Genomic DNA, 13954 nt, shown 5'->3' with positions numbered 1-13954 from the left:
GTTTTGTTTTGTCAGAGAACAGGATAAATGAATCTAGACACATCTTCTTAACACTCATAATAATTCTTTATGATAACAATCTTGCCAGGGGGAGTACCGGCCTGATAAGCAGCTCTCGGATGAGGACCTGAAGAACGCCGTGTCCATCCATCACTCTCTAGCAATGAAGGCGTCTGACTACAGCAAGAGACCCAATGTCTTCTACCTGCGGACCGCTGACTGGAGGGTGTACCTCTTCCAGGCACCGTGAGTCCTCACCAAACACAGGCAGATTCTCTGACTCCTGTATGTTCACTTGTGAGTTAGACATTCAGCTGAATCAGGAGTTTAAACCCTCTGTGACAATCCAGAATCGAAATAGAATATTGCTGACAGTAAACGTGTGGCCATAGCTTATTTAGAAGGGAAAAGGAACGGAATAATATTGAGGAATGATAGAAAAAGAAAGCTGATGCACCCTAGAGACAACTTCCTTCTTTAAAAAAAGTGTTTTTTCCTGCAGCCGGAGTCCTGCTGCTCACTGAAGAGAAACTTGTGCCAGACTTGGGAAATTATCCTTCTGTTCATTCCAGATTCCAGTTGGGGAACAAAATAGGGAATTGCATCTTTAATGAGGGCTGCTTCCTTGGAAGGCATGTCTTAATCCTCCCACAGGCAAACAATATGTTTCACTTAAAAAATTTGCATAGAAGAGGAAAACACCCTTCTAATCCAAAATCCTAATTTTTGAAAAAGAAAACATCATAACATCAAAGTGTGAGGAACTCTGACATAGTTTCAAGGAAATTTTAAGCTTTTGACATTTTTAAGATGGCAGCAACAAAGCATTGTTTTCCAGACTGACTGTTTGGACTCCATGGAGTGTTCGGGTAATAATGAGAATAAAGTGTGAAATAAAAGTTACAAATTTACGAGAATAAACTCGTGAAACTATGAGACAAAAATAATAATTTTGCAAGGATAAAGCCATGCTTTTACAAATATGAAGTGTTAGCTTCTATCCACATTATGTGGCCGACAAAATCCATGAATGCATCCATTTATGGTGATGCCATAAGGCTTTATCATAGGAATCTATGTCCCATAATGCATTTGGACGTCTCCAACTATACTGCCAACGTTATAAACTGCAGGAAATCCACTCCACGTGGGTCAAGAATCTTCTTCTGAAGAGGCCCAGTTTCCTGCTAATTATGTTCGATCTCCTTATACATACAATAAATCAACGTTTACTCAAAAGACTTAGCATTCCACAATATTGGTTCTTTTTCTCATAAATGTTCAACTTTTCCTCTAATTTGACCTATTTATTTTCTTAAAATTACAACTTTTTACTTATAACTATCTAACTTTATTATCATAAATATATATTTTTTATGGTGGCCCTAATACTTTGTTGCACTTACCAGCTGTTTAAGAAAGTAATGGACATTGGACAAGGTCAAGGTCCCTTCACAGGATTAGCACAAACACAAGAAAAGAAACCAAACGGGCAGAGTTACACATACACACCAGTTACCTGAGCTTTGGAGGACGTTTCGTTCTCCTCAAAGTAAGGTCATGTGACAAAATTCTGAGCAATCGTTGCCAACCACAAGACTGTAACACCTCTGTGTATTTTATCAAATGAAGAGGTAATTGTTTGCTTAAATCAAATGTATTTATTTTTATAGATAATAGGTTTGTCCAATCATCTACCAAATGTTATTATATGAGAGTGCTTACCACTTTCCAAAAACAGCTATGCAGATGGCTCCCTGTAACAAACCATCTGTTGTGTCAGGTTAACGCCAAGCGTCATTCATGTAATCCCAGACTCCATGATGGTCCAAGTGTTTGGGGGCTCTGTGGGGGTCAGCTGAACTCTTGCAGTACGTTTGCCAATTCGATGGGTTGTGTGTGATTCAGACTGTGGCGATGTGCTCAGCTCACAGAAACCCATAATCTGCCGTCCTGTGATGCCTTTGGTCAAAGCGCCTCCGATCAGTCGCCAAACATTTACAGGGTTAAATAATAGAGTTGAGTGAAATGGACAGGAAAGGTGTATGCAGCAGGATTCAGGGAGAGCCACATGAGTGGCTGAACCCACGGGAGGACGGGCTCCGTGCTCTAGTTGCAGCTTTCGTTTGTCCCAGATACTGCAGCCTTCTTTCTGTTTTCTTTGTCTCTCTATCTCTGTTTCTCTCCGGAGGCTTCGAGCCAAGGCTGTCCGATTCGATTGGTTGTTTCCTCATGGGGCCCTAATAGGTCTGTTAGTGTAAAACAGGCCCTTTTCTTTCAAGCATTAATTGGCTCCAACACATTTTTCCTGTCCGCAGCAGCATCCTCTCATAATTACCCCTTTGATGTTCTAACTCAGCTGAGTGAGGATGCTAGAGTATAGCAGCAAAAAACTGCCTTTTAGGGATGTTTGAATGTTTGTCCATAAATTACTCGTCACAGGAACGCTGAGCAGATGCAGTCCTGGATCACACGGATCAACACGGTGGCAGCCCTGTTTTCCGCCCCTCCCTTCCCCGCAGCCATTGGCTCCCAGAAGAAGTTCAGCCGGCCACTCCTTCCAGGAACAATGTCCAAACTGTCTGAGGTACGGCTTGTGAAGTTATATTGATCTACTAGTCAAAAATGGTTCAACAGAGAGAAAAATATCAAGCCAGCAGTTGTTCCCTGGATGAAAAATTTCTTGTCTTTGTCTCCTGGTGTCACTACTGTTGGCAAAAGACAGAAAAGTCAGGATTGGTTTTATATGGGTTAACCAAAACATTAAATATTCCATGTGCAGTTGAAGAGAAACCAAAGTCAGAATTTTAAACTACATTCTTTTGACCAGATAATTAACGGTAAGGCAGGACAAACAAGCCCGGCTGTTGTTTGAAAGCCAGTCATCTGTCAATCAAGCCGGTTTAGCTCGTGCTGGTTTGCAGCGCCTTCCGTCCGTGAAACCAGGGTTCGACTCCGAGCTGCTCCCTGTTCCCTTCTCTACCTCTGTGCCAGTCTCAAGCCCGGTTGCTTTGAGAGGGTTGCGTCAGGAAGGGCATCCAGCGTAAAACATTGCCAAGTTTACCATGCAACTCGTTTGCTGTGGCGACCCCTGATGGGAAAAGCCAAAAGAGTAAACAAACTCTCAGTTTTTAAATACATGTCTTATGAGCTCAGACATCACCCATCAGAGTCTGCATCGCCAAACCGAAGCCGGGCCAGGCACAGAAGTCTGACTTTGACTGGAGTTTACCTCAACAGTGTTCTGGTCAAAGTAAACCACCCCCACCAAGATTTTGGTGCCAAATCAGACTTTGTAACACAGGGGTCAGAAGAACATTGGTCCCTTCTGACCATTGACGTAAATGAGAACTAGATGGAGTGATCCCCTCCTGTCCTCGCATTCTAAACAGGAAGTACCCACTGGCTCCAAGAAGCCCAAATCCAATGGACTTCTATAAAGAAAAAACAGTTATTACTTAGCCATTCTATTTGTCAGAATAACCATTCTTGTTCCACTGCCTTTTTTTTAATCAAGTTCTTGCTTATCGTAATTTTTTTTCATGAAAATGTTTTTTCTGTAGTGCAACTTATTCCTGTTATAAACTGACTCATCAGACGCCTGTATAAAAGTATGTGGTATGGTATCACATGAAACATTTGAAGCATTCGATTGACACATTTCGTGTAGGCTGTTTTCAAGTGGTAGGGGTGGGAACTTCAATTAAGCTCACTCCTGATTGGAATGAATGTGTCATCATTCAATGCGTCATCATTTAGTTTGAACAACGTCAAAATATGGACGTATCCAATCTGGCATCAACGCTTTAGACATGAAGGTGGTATTGGAATGTTGGCAGACATTTTTTGGCTCCTTAATTCTGATATTACCATAACTGTGACGCCTTCTTTCATATAACTGTTACTCTTCAACCCTTTACAAAATTTTCTGTGGATTCAGCCTTGCACTGATATGCAACCCTTTACAGTGTTTACACTGGGGCTGCTCATTCCTGGTCCTAGAGATCTACCACCCTGACTCTTTTCCTGATCTCAAAGCCCTGCTAGTTGCTGATGTCTCCACATTCCGATTGAATGAACACACCTGGTCCAGGTAATCAGCATCAAGCGGTGCAGGGAGAGCTGGAAAACAGTCAGGGTGGTAGATCTTGAGGACCAGGAAGGAGCAGCCCTGGTTTATACAATCAGCGTAAATCACCTGATTCTGTCGCAGAGAAAAACAGCTTTGGGTCATTACGCAACACTTTACGTAAGTAATGCGTTGCAAATTTCTCCGGTCAAAATCGGTCAAAAAGTTACGGTAAGTTAAAGAGCGATTGGTATTTAGGTGTTGCCAGCGACAACTCCGGTGTTACGGGGTTAAATCCATCAGGATAGTGAGAGTTAAAGCTCAAATAATCCTGAGAAGGGAATTTTGTGTTTTGCTTGTTTAGAAATGAGATCACCATAGAAAATAAAAATGTTGAGTCAGTTGTCTGGTTTAGGCATTGTCCTTTGTGTCCTACATTATATTCATGGTATTACTTCGAATTTGCGCTTTAAGGAGGAACAGATGAGATCCCATGAAGCTCGGTTCAGAGCCATCTCTAATGATCTGGGAGATCTACGCTCCTACCCTCCCGATCGCAAGGTCAAAGGACGAGAAATGGAGGAATACCGCCAAAGAGACGAGTATCTGGACTTTGAGGTAAGATGGCCTCTGAGAACTAGTTTGTGATCACTTAACCCTATGTTATACAATCGTATCAAATTTGTTACACACATTTCTGAGACCCCTAAATCATCAGCAGGAACAAAACTTTCCTTGAAAACCCATTGTATATAACTTGGTCCATGTTTTATGCCCTGTGGTGGAAGGGCTTTTCCTGCCCTTTTAAAAATGGAATCAGGCCTACATACTTTTGGCTGGGACATGTTTGCTAATTTTCAAAACTTGTGGTGAGAATAACTAATCTTTTATTAATCATTTTTTAAAATGAAAACTTGCTGTACAGAAAAAAAGCAACATTTGATGATAATTACTTCTTTAAAATACAGTTACATCAAGTTAGAAATGTGTGGATCAAATTTGAGACGGTGGGTAATTAAGGTGCTTTCTTCCTTTATACTCATATCAATATTTTTGCATCTTAAACCAACATTGCTGTGAGTAGGCCTGCACAGTATACCGCAAATTTATCGTTATCGCAAAGTCCAGCTCTGCAATATGCATATCGCAAAAGACAGTGAAATCGCAATAAATCGTAAACCTTAAATGTGTTAATACAACCTTAAGGCAGCTTGAAGCATTTAACGAATCAAATAAATCCCTTTATGCATTTGACCAATCGGATGGACGCCTTCACCTTGTTGACCAATCGGATGGAGGCCTATTATGTTAGATGTTTGTCTCCTATGTCAACGAGGGTCATTTGGAGTATAATTTTTAAACTGTTGCAATGAAATGGGAATGATGTTTTTGTTTATTTTGTTATTTGTTTATATACCGCAAATTATACCGTTATCGCAATATTAATCTTAAATATCGCATATCCCATATCGCATATCGCGAGTTTCCTCATATCGTGTAGCCCTAGCTGTGAGTAAAAAATTACTAAATCACCCAATGTATCACAATTGGTGCTTTATAAAGCTCATTAAAAACAATATTGCTAATTTTTGACATCAAAGGGTGAAAAAAATAAATCTTATTCTGAAAAATTTGAATTTTCTGTCAATTCTAAATAGGGTCTCCCCTTTTTCTTTTTCTTGTTTTATTCTTTAAAAAGAAAACGCGATATGGGACCTACATCATGCTGTTGCGGGCGAAGATCAGAAGTGGTGAGGAAGACCTGGCTTTGTTTGAGTCTCTTCTGCTGGAGGACAGTAGCCTGCAGAGGGCGCACTCCAGCCCCACGCTTCAGGACAGTAGCCAGGCCAGCCAGGTCAGCCAGATGAGCAGCTCCAGGGACGGAGCCAACAGCAGCAAAGCGAGCGGCTGCAGCAGCAGCAGCAAACATCGACAGGAGGGCCAGAGAAACAGCTACAGACAAGCTGTCAAGAAGTGAGGCGTGGCGGGGGCGCCGGGAGCGGTGTGGCGTTGCACTGCCAGCAGCAGGCTGTCTCCCTGCATTGGTTTTTATTTGAGGTCCAGGAGGGTTTGGAGCTCTGATTGAAGGGGAAACGAGTGAGTGGGTCCACACCCCACACCCTGCCCCAATCATGACTCCACACCCGGCAGCCCGTCTTTTCATCTAATCGAGGTGCTGATCCTGTGACTGGCAGAAAGGCTGGGGAAATGCCAGCGAGAATGTTGATGCAGGAGGTGGGAGGAGGAGCTGGGAGGTCAGACATCTGCGGGGAAGACGTGTGTTGGAGGTTGCTGGATGCAGCAGCAAACTGCACAGAGCGAAAAAGCTGGGTGCTCTTTGACAGAACAGGGCACCACACAGGGAACCACATCCAGCAAAGCTTTCTCTTCTACCCCTCTGTTCTTTTAGGGGCACCTCTTCAGCCACGTTTTCCACCTTCTTTATAGATCTTTCTCTCTTCGGGACCAAGCAAATTTACACAGAATTGTCGTCAAACGTAAAAATGGTTTGATTTTTCATTCGTACTGATGTGCAACTCTGGAAAAGACTTACAAAACCTTTGTTTAGGACTTTGGGAGCTTCGTTTTCACCACATCATTGCGATGAGTTCACATTCCACGCAAGATTTGGAAATTACAGCTTTAAGCTCCAGCATGCTCCCATAAAAGGCAATGTCAAGTTGTCAGCGGGGGCCGCAGTATACAACATGATGGTGCAAATCCTTCTATCGCTGGTCACTGATAACCAGCTGGAGGCATCCGTGTCATTGAAGGTTCACAGTACTCCTGATACTGCATCTCACAGAGACTCTTCTTTTTACTCTACTTGAAGATGTGTTTTACAATTTGCTTTTGCTTCTGTCCTGTGACGTGCTTCGGTTCTCTTTTTCAGGAGAATGTCGTTTTTCTGCAGTGATCTGCATGCCTGCACCCGGCACTGCTTCTTTTAGGGCTTTTACTACTTCTAGGGCAGAAACTGAGGGCATGGAAACTGCTCTCAGGGAACAATCTCTTCATGCCGCGGCCATACCCAACATGTGTAACCTCTGTCTGTATGTAGGATCGCTTATTTACAAAACCCTGTTTCAACACTCACCGGGCAGACCCTGAATGTTCTTGTTTTTCAGTATTTTTAAAGTATTTTGCAGTCATTGAGTTGATGTTAAGCCTCCCCCTCTGTGTATTGCAAGTGTATGATCAAATATGAAGATGTTCAAAGAAACATGTTGCTCTTGGTAAACATCCAGGATACGTTGTATATAATGCACTGCCTGCTTATATTGTAGGATATATGACAGTATATTTGCAATATACTCTGCATACTAATGTGAAGATGCATTAGAAACACACAAAGATCTTTTTGTTTTGCTCCGTTGGTCCCGAAAGCGTTACACGATAATCATGTTTTATGTTTTTTTTTCCTAAGTAGTACATGAATATACTGTTGTAATGCCTATGTACCTATCAAAGATTAGTAAGGCTGTTTTTGACAGCTGTATGCTATGTGGTAGTGTCAAAAACTAATGTAGTCAGCTGAAGTGGAAGTGAAAACCCATTAGCATGATCTAAACTGGTTTGGGGTTAGTGATAGAGAAGCATAGAAAGCAGATGAGGAATGTGAAAATGGAAAAAAAGTGACAGTTGAGGAGTGTGTATGGGCTGACTGGTTTCATTGTTGGACCAACATTATACTTGCCAGCCATATACACCTCACAGCATCAATGATGCACAGCCATTCTATACTCAGGCTTTAAAGAAAAAAGAAAAAAAACCTTGATTAGCTGCAGTGCCAGCGTCCAACCAGCAGGGAGAGCTGTCAACAACCACTTAGGTTCCTTTTTTCAGCCATAATCACACCTGCTGCACCTGCAGTGAATATGCACAGCATCTCCCACTCACCTGAGGAAAAAGGGGGGCTTTTGCAGGGCTACTAGGAACAGGACTTGTTCGTATTGAGTGTGCCAGTGTGTTTGAGCGTGCTGCAACCTGGGACTGTGCGGGATGTGCAGAGGAGACTCCAGACTGTTTGGTTGTTTGTCGTACTTCATGCAGCATCGGTTCCTTTGTTTCTGCTTCAGAACACGTGTTGTTCCTATTTGTATAGTTTCTGCAACAAATGGTTGAATATTGATGCTTGTCTGTCAGTCCAAGTTATGTTTCTGTGACAGTGTGAAGCCTGTAAATGCCTGTACCTTAAGCCTCTTTTTTTATTTCCATCTTTCCAGTTTTACTTTAACGATTAGCTTTTAGTTTAGTCTCAAAGGGGAGTAAAACAAAATGTCTTTGACTCTGGAACTGTTTGTCCGACAAAAGAATGCAGATTTATTTACATTTTTTAATTCAAAAAGTTCCTGGGTGAATCCAAAAAGGGGATAGAGAGTATGAAAACTTGTAGCTCCCTCATTTTTTAATCCACTTTTCTTGTTTTCAGTTTGATTTATTTCTCTCTGACTTCCTTTTGTTTTAAAATGTCAACTCGCTTTTTTTTTTTGCTGCTTTTTTTTCCTGTCACTTTTATTATTATTGTCTGCTGCCAAACAATCTCTGCATCACTTTCACAACAGACAGTCACTTGGTTTATTGCCTTCTTATTAATATTTTATTTAGCAAAGTCCATAACACATTAAGAACAGTCTATTTGAAAAGAATAGTAGTGAGCTCTGACTGCTGCAGAGAGACATTCTTTGCACATGATCAACTTAAAAAAAATCAATAAATTACATTTACAGTTCATTTATAGTAAGAAACGTATGCAAATATTTAAAGTATTTTATAAAGAAATTAATCAAATAATACAGAGCTATATCTTTTCAATTGAAATTTAATTTTCTGTATTGGTCACTCTAGTAATTAACTTTAAGAGAACTGAGATTGGATCCAAAACTCATTGCATGAATTTGATTATCTGCTCAAAAAACGTGTTATTTTGGTCACAAAAATGTATTTAGAATGCCCTTAAGTAAGACCCAATATTGATAATGTATTTATTTTTGAATTGGCGTGATTTTAAAAAACTAAATCACTTTTTGGGCGGCAACCCAAGTTTTCACAAATAAAATGACTAAATTCAATTTTCTGATACTGAAACCAAAGTAAAATGATGAAATAATTAATATGTTTCTTTGTGTCTGATGCCAACTTTTTAAATTTTGTAGATTTAAATCAATAAAAATGACTTCATAAAACCAGGAGTATGAGTTTTAGAAAAACATAAAAATGCTGTGGGGAGAAAAACCGATCCAAAGAGCAATAAATCAAAATAAAGACTGTGAGAATAATAGTTAAATCAGACTTTCTAAGCTTCTCTCCATGAGTTTCTCAGTTTATGTTCCTTAAAAAGCATAAACTTCACTGATTATCTTCAAAAGGTTACCTTAATTAGGGAAGTTCTCTGCTTAATCCAGATTGGGTCTCGTGCTGCGTTCACAGACCGAAGAAATTTCTTGGTTTAAGCATCAGCGGGTGCCTGCAGCTTGCATTGTCTCCATCTCTCATCAGCTTAATTTGTGAATGTAAATAAAGCATGAGATGTTATGGCCTGCTTACGTTTATATTACGATTCGAGTACTGAGTGAAGGGTTCATATAGAAAATAGGTCAACCTGTTTTCCTGTCCTGAAGCCCATTGTCACATTTTCTTTTTTTTCAGTCAGTGTGAACAAAGAGAAAGGCTATATTTAATGCTGTTATATACTGTTGTGTTTTAGAGAATCAAGCCAGCTAAATACAATTTTTTTACATGTGAAGGTCTAATGGGTCTAAGTGTTTTTTAGGCTGACGCTGGTAAGGTAATGTTCATTTGATGCTATACATACAGTGAATTACATGTGTCACTGCCTTGTTCAGACTCACCAAGGAAATGTTAATTGTACGCTTCTCATTTGGAGAGGCAAAAAGGATAAAAAATAAAGTGATTTGAAGGTTTTCTCTGTCTGAACGTCATTGCATGGAAAAGAAAACGGTTGAACGCAGCTAACAACTGCAGAAACATTCTTGATATTTCTATAATTACCTCAAGGTGGATGAAAACAGCAAAACTTCGCAAAATGTATGCCATTTTAAAACAATCTCTTTTAATCTATTGTAGAATTGTTCCCAGTGGTCTTTTAATTATGTGTATGGCATTTGTGGACAACTGTGTCGTTTTTTAGGAAAATGTATCTGCAGAGCTCTAGTGGTCCATTAGAAAGTCACCTCTGAGTTGTTGGCGGGACTGTTGGTGCAGCGGAAACCCACCCCACGTTTTGTCAGCCATCTGTTTACACGCTCTGCAGCTGGCCTACAGCCCCCTCACACCCCCAAGCTTACATTACCGTAAAGCTTGGCGAGCAGTACTGGAGCTATCCAGCCGTACAGTGTTGATCCAGATGGGGAAATTGAAGACGTACATGGATCGAGTCGTCTATACGTAGATGCATCGGAATGGAGCGCAGGCAGAGAGCTTGTGGCCTCCCGTTGTAGCTTCTACATCACTGCTACAGGCTTTTTCAAATGGCATATTTTCATCTGCTCCTGATTCACAGCGATATGAATTAAGAAATACTGATTTTGAACCTATTGTACTTTATATATATATATTCTCCAAGAGAAAAATGCCATGGGGGGCATGTGAAAAACAGAAAAAATACAATTTTCATCAGAATGGGTCTTAAAGGCCCAGTTTCCTCCACTTACAGAAAATCTGCAGCAGCTGCTACATGATCAATGCTCTGGCCCTCTAAGCAGGATACAAACCCCTAAACAAATAAATTAAAACACACAAATTTAATCCTCCTTTTAATTGAATCGGTTTGTTCAAAAGGGGCCCAAGTCCACTATTTTTCAAAATAGAGATATTATATGTTCTGTGGTTTCAAGGGAAAAGCTATCGGATTAAGTGCAAAAAATTCCCAAGTCCGTTGTAATGTATTGACTGTGCTTGACATTTAAAATGCATTACGTGCAAAATTCCTGGACTTGGGCCTCTCTTGCATGGGTTTAGCTTTATCCCATAGATGGCAGCACCCCTGTTTAATTCAAGAAGGGCCCAAGTCCAAAAACTTTAGTTTGCTAGTCCTCTGAAATTATAAAAGTGAGGTGCTTCATATTATAGCATTTGTAAGCTTTGAACTGGTGCTAAATCTGGGTAAAGTATAAGGTATTAGCCTCCCTTTAAGCTATGCAATTAAAATTATTTCCTGGAAAAACAAACCTCTTGGACTTGGGCCGCTTTTGAACTAACCGATTCAATTGATTTTTCCTTACACAAAATGTTTCCCAGACCTGCATAATTAGCTAAATGCTGGCATGCTGCCCAAATAATCACATTATAGTTTGTATACATTACATTCATGAGGTCAGATATTTTGGCCAGAGAAAATATCACCAACTTTAGGCTTCATGAAAACATTTTTATGAGCACACTGTGAGCTGGAAAAGGGCCCGTAGAGCCCTCTAATGTTTGAGTTAGCTTTGACACAGCAACATAAAGACATTTCCTGTCTTGAAATTAATTCTATGTTTAAAGTTAAACGGATCACCAGAGCTGGCCAAGATTATGCTAATCAACAACATGGAAGACTTTGAGAATGGTCACAGAAGTCTGAGCAAAACAAATATAGTACTGACCAGAATGAACATATAGAGAAACCTAATGTCTGCATCAGAGACATCAAGACCTGGATGACGATTAAGGTCATTATTACTGAGGTCATTGTACTAGGTCCTTAAAACCTGAGAGATGCTCTGTCTGATCAGATAGTCTCCCTGGATGGCGTAAGTATGGTGTCATGGTGCCTCTGGCAGTCTCTCCTCCCCCTCCCCTCTCTGCCCTCTTATTGAGACCAGCTGGGAACACTGAACTCATCATCCTACAGCCTTCAGAAGGAGATCCAGCTCTGGTAACTTGACCTGAACTTATTCAGCCTCACTGATAACAACTTGCTGAAGGACGAGGGCCCTGATAAACACTGTCTGCAGACATTAAAATTTCTGTTTAAACCAAATGGAAGACTATCAAATTAACAGCAGAAGAAAGAATACCTACCTTGGAGCCAGCATGGACAATTTACAGAATATGGACTTTTCATTTAACATCAAACATATATCTGTAACTCGGCTCACCTGTGACCAGGCAACTGATAGTAACAAATGCATATATGATACTTGACTTGAGATATGCATACTGTAAAGCATAATAGGGGTGGGATGGTAGAAGTTCACTTCCTCCCACTCTTTTTCAAGCAAATAAGTATATATTATTTTTGACAAACTTCACACGTAATGGATTTGTTGTGTCATGTATTGAATGCATAGGAGGAAATATGTCTATGATTAAGAGTAATTATGATGGTATCATATACATTGTATGTGGATTTATGCATCTTCTTTTACTTTTTAATTTTTCCAAAGTAAGTTAAATGCAGCATATCATCCAAAGAATATCTATGCATGGATTTATCTCTCTTTTGTTTGTCTTTTTTAGTATTTTTTTAAATAAGCCAGTCTTAAATCCAAGCTCGAACTTTATCCTGGTTGTGGAAATATTGTGTTTACTAATTCCATTACTTAAGAAGTTTTAAATAAAGCTGAAGGTTTGAGGAAAATAAACTCGGAGCATCAATTTCATTCGTTAAAAAATAGAAGAAAACGTTGGCTCAGACCACAAACCAAATTTCAAGAATCTATAGGAGTTACTCAGTTATGACATGCTAAAGCCTGAATTTCTGATTGCTTTTTTGGGATATTTATCCGTATCGATGTGGTCATTGAATACATGCAAAGGGAAAAAAAATCAGTGCGAATAAGAAAAAACATCGTTTTTAGAAGCTTATCTGATCATGAATAAATTTTTTTATTAGAGAAGGCATCACATCTTTCAGCAAAGTAACACTCATTCAATAAAAACAGAAATCTTAAACGGCTGAGTTTACCTGCAGTTAGTTTCTATGATTTGTTAGAACCTTTTTCTTCATTTCAAAAACGTTTTTATGTAATTAAAAAATATCTGCACAGTACTAAAAAGTATTTTTGATATTGATTTTTTCAGCAAAATCAAACGTCAGCAAGAATTTTTCATTAAAAGTCTAAATGTTTCAATTAATGCTTTGATACAATAATCAAATTATATGAATCTAATATTTATTTAGATTTTTTAAAGTATTCCACCTACCCCTATAGACTCAAGTCATCTTTCAGCACTGACATTTTTCCAACACATAATTAAAAGTGTTACAGTATGAATATGCAGGACTCCAGATCCTGGAGGATGTGAAGTCCCAAAGGGAGTTTTTTTTTCTTCTTTGACCTAGTTTGCTCCTCATACCAAGTTAAATTTGTTTTAATGATGCAATTGACCAAAGTCAGCCCAAACGTTAGAAAAAATGCACTTTTATATGTGTGTTCCAAAGTAATGGTTTAGGATGAACGCAAGTTGCAGAACTTTTTCTTTTCACACAGCCAGAGCTGGATCAACAACACAACCATTTACTGTTTTCTCCAAATGTAATCACATTTTCTACATTTATCGTATTTTATTACAACTAAAGCACTATACACCATTGTTGCCTTAATTTCTTTTTTTTTTGTGTGTTTTGTTGTTTATGAGAATATTACGATTTGTTTTGAGATCATTTTTTGGCACAATGAACTTTTATAAAGCCCCACATTCCTTGTAAGCCTAAAATACATGTTTCTCAAAGGATTTTGTGTTGAGTCTCTTTATTTACTTTGTATTTATTAAAGATTTTTTATTTTACTTTCCATTCTTTGTGTGAGGAAAAACATATTTTTACACAGAATGTTAAAGTTTCAGCTGCTTTTTTCTCCAGCTTGTCTTAAAAGTGTGTAAACCATTTTTTTTTCAGATTCCATCCATAAATCAGAGAATCTGGTTTATCTAGCTTAC

At 39.3% G+C, this 13954-nt stretch overlaps 1 protein-coding gene across 3 annotated transcripts in view; it reads left to right on the top strand.

Annotated features, from left to right (window-relative positions):
- The window catches only part of LOC101166258 (PH and SEC7 domain-containing protein 1), a 135091-nt gene extending 125097 nt beyond the window's left edge, over nt 1-9994 (top strand). For all 3 annotated transcript variants that reach the window (XM_011488421.3, XM_020711956.2, XM_020711957.2), the window contains exons 14-17: nt 89-246; nt 2443-2587; nt 4544-4687; nt 5769-9994. In XM_011488421.3, coding sequence (XP_011486723.2) covers nt 89-246; nt 2443-2587; nt 4544-4687; nt 5769-6047 — 726 coding nt within the window. In that variant the 3' untranslated portion in view covers nt 6048-9994. The remainder of the gene's footprint in view (nt 1-88; nt 247-2442; nt 2588-4543; nt 4688-5768) is intronic.
- The last annotated feature ends 3960 nt before the right edge of the window (nt 9995-13954 follow it).

This window comes from Oryzias latipes, chromosome 19 (genome assembly GCF_002234675.1).
Source record: "Oryzias latipes chromosome 19, ASM223467v1".
Lineage (NCBI taxonomy): Eukaryota > Metazoa > Chordata > Actinopteri > Beloniformes > Adrianichthyidae > Oryzias > Oryzias latipes.
The sequence above is the reverse complement of the archived record's forward strand: the minus strand, read 5'-3'. Positions and strand labels throughout refer to the sequence as shown.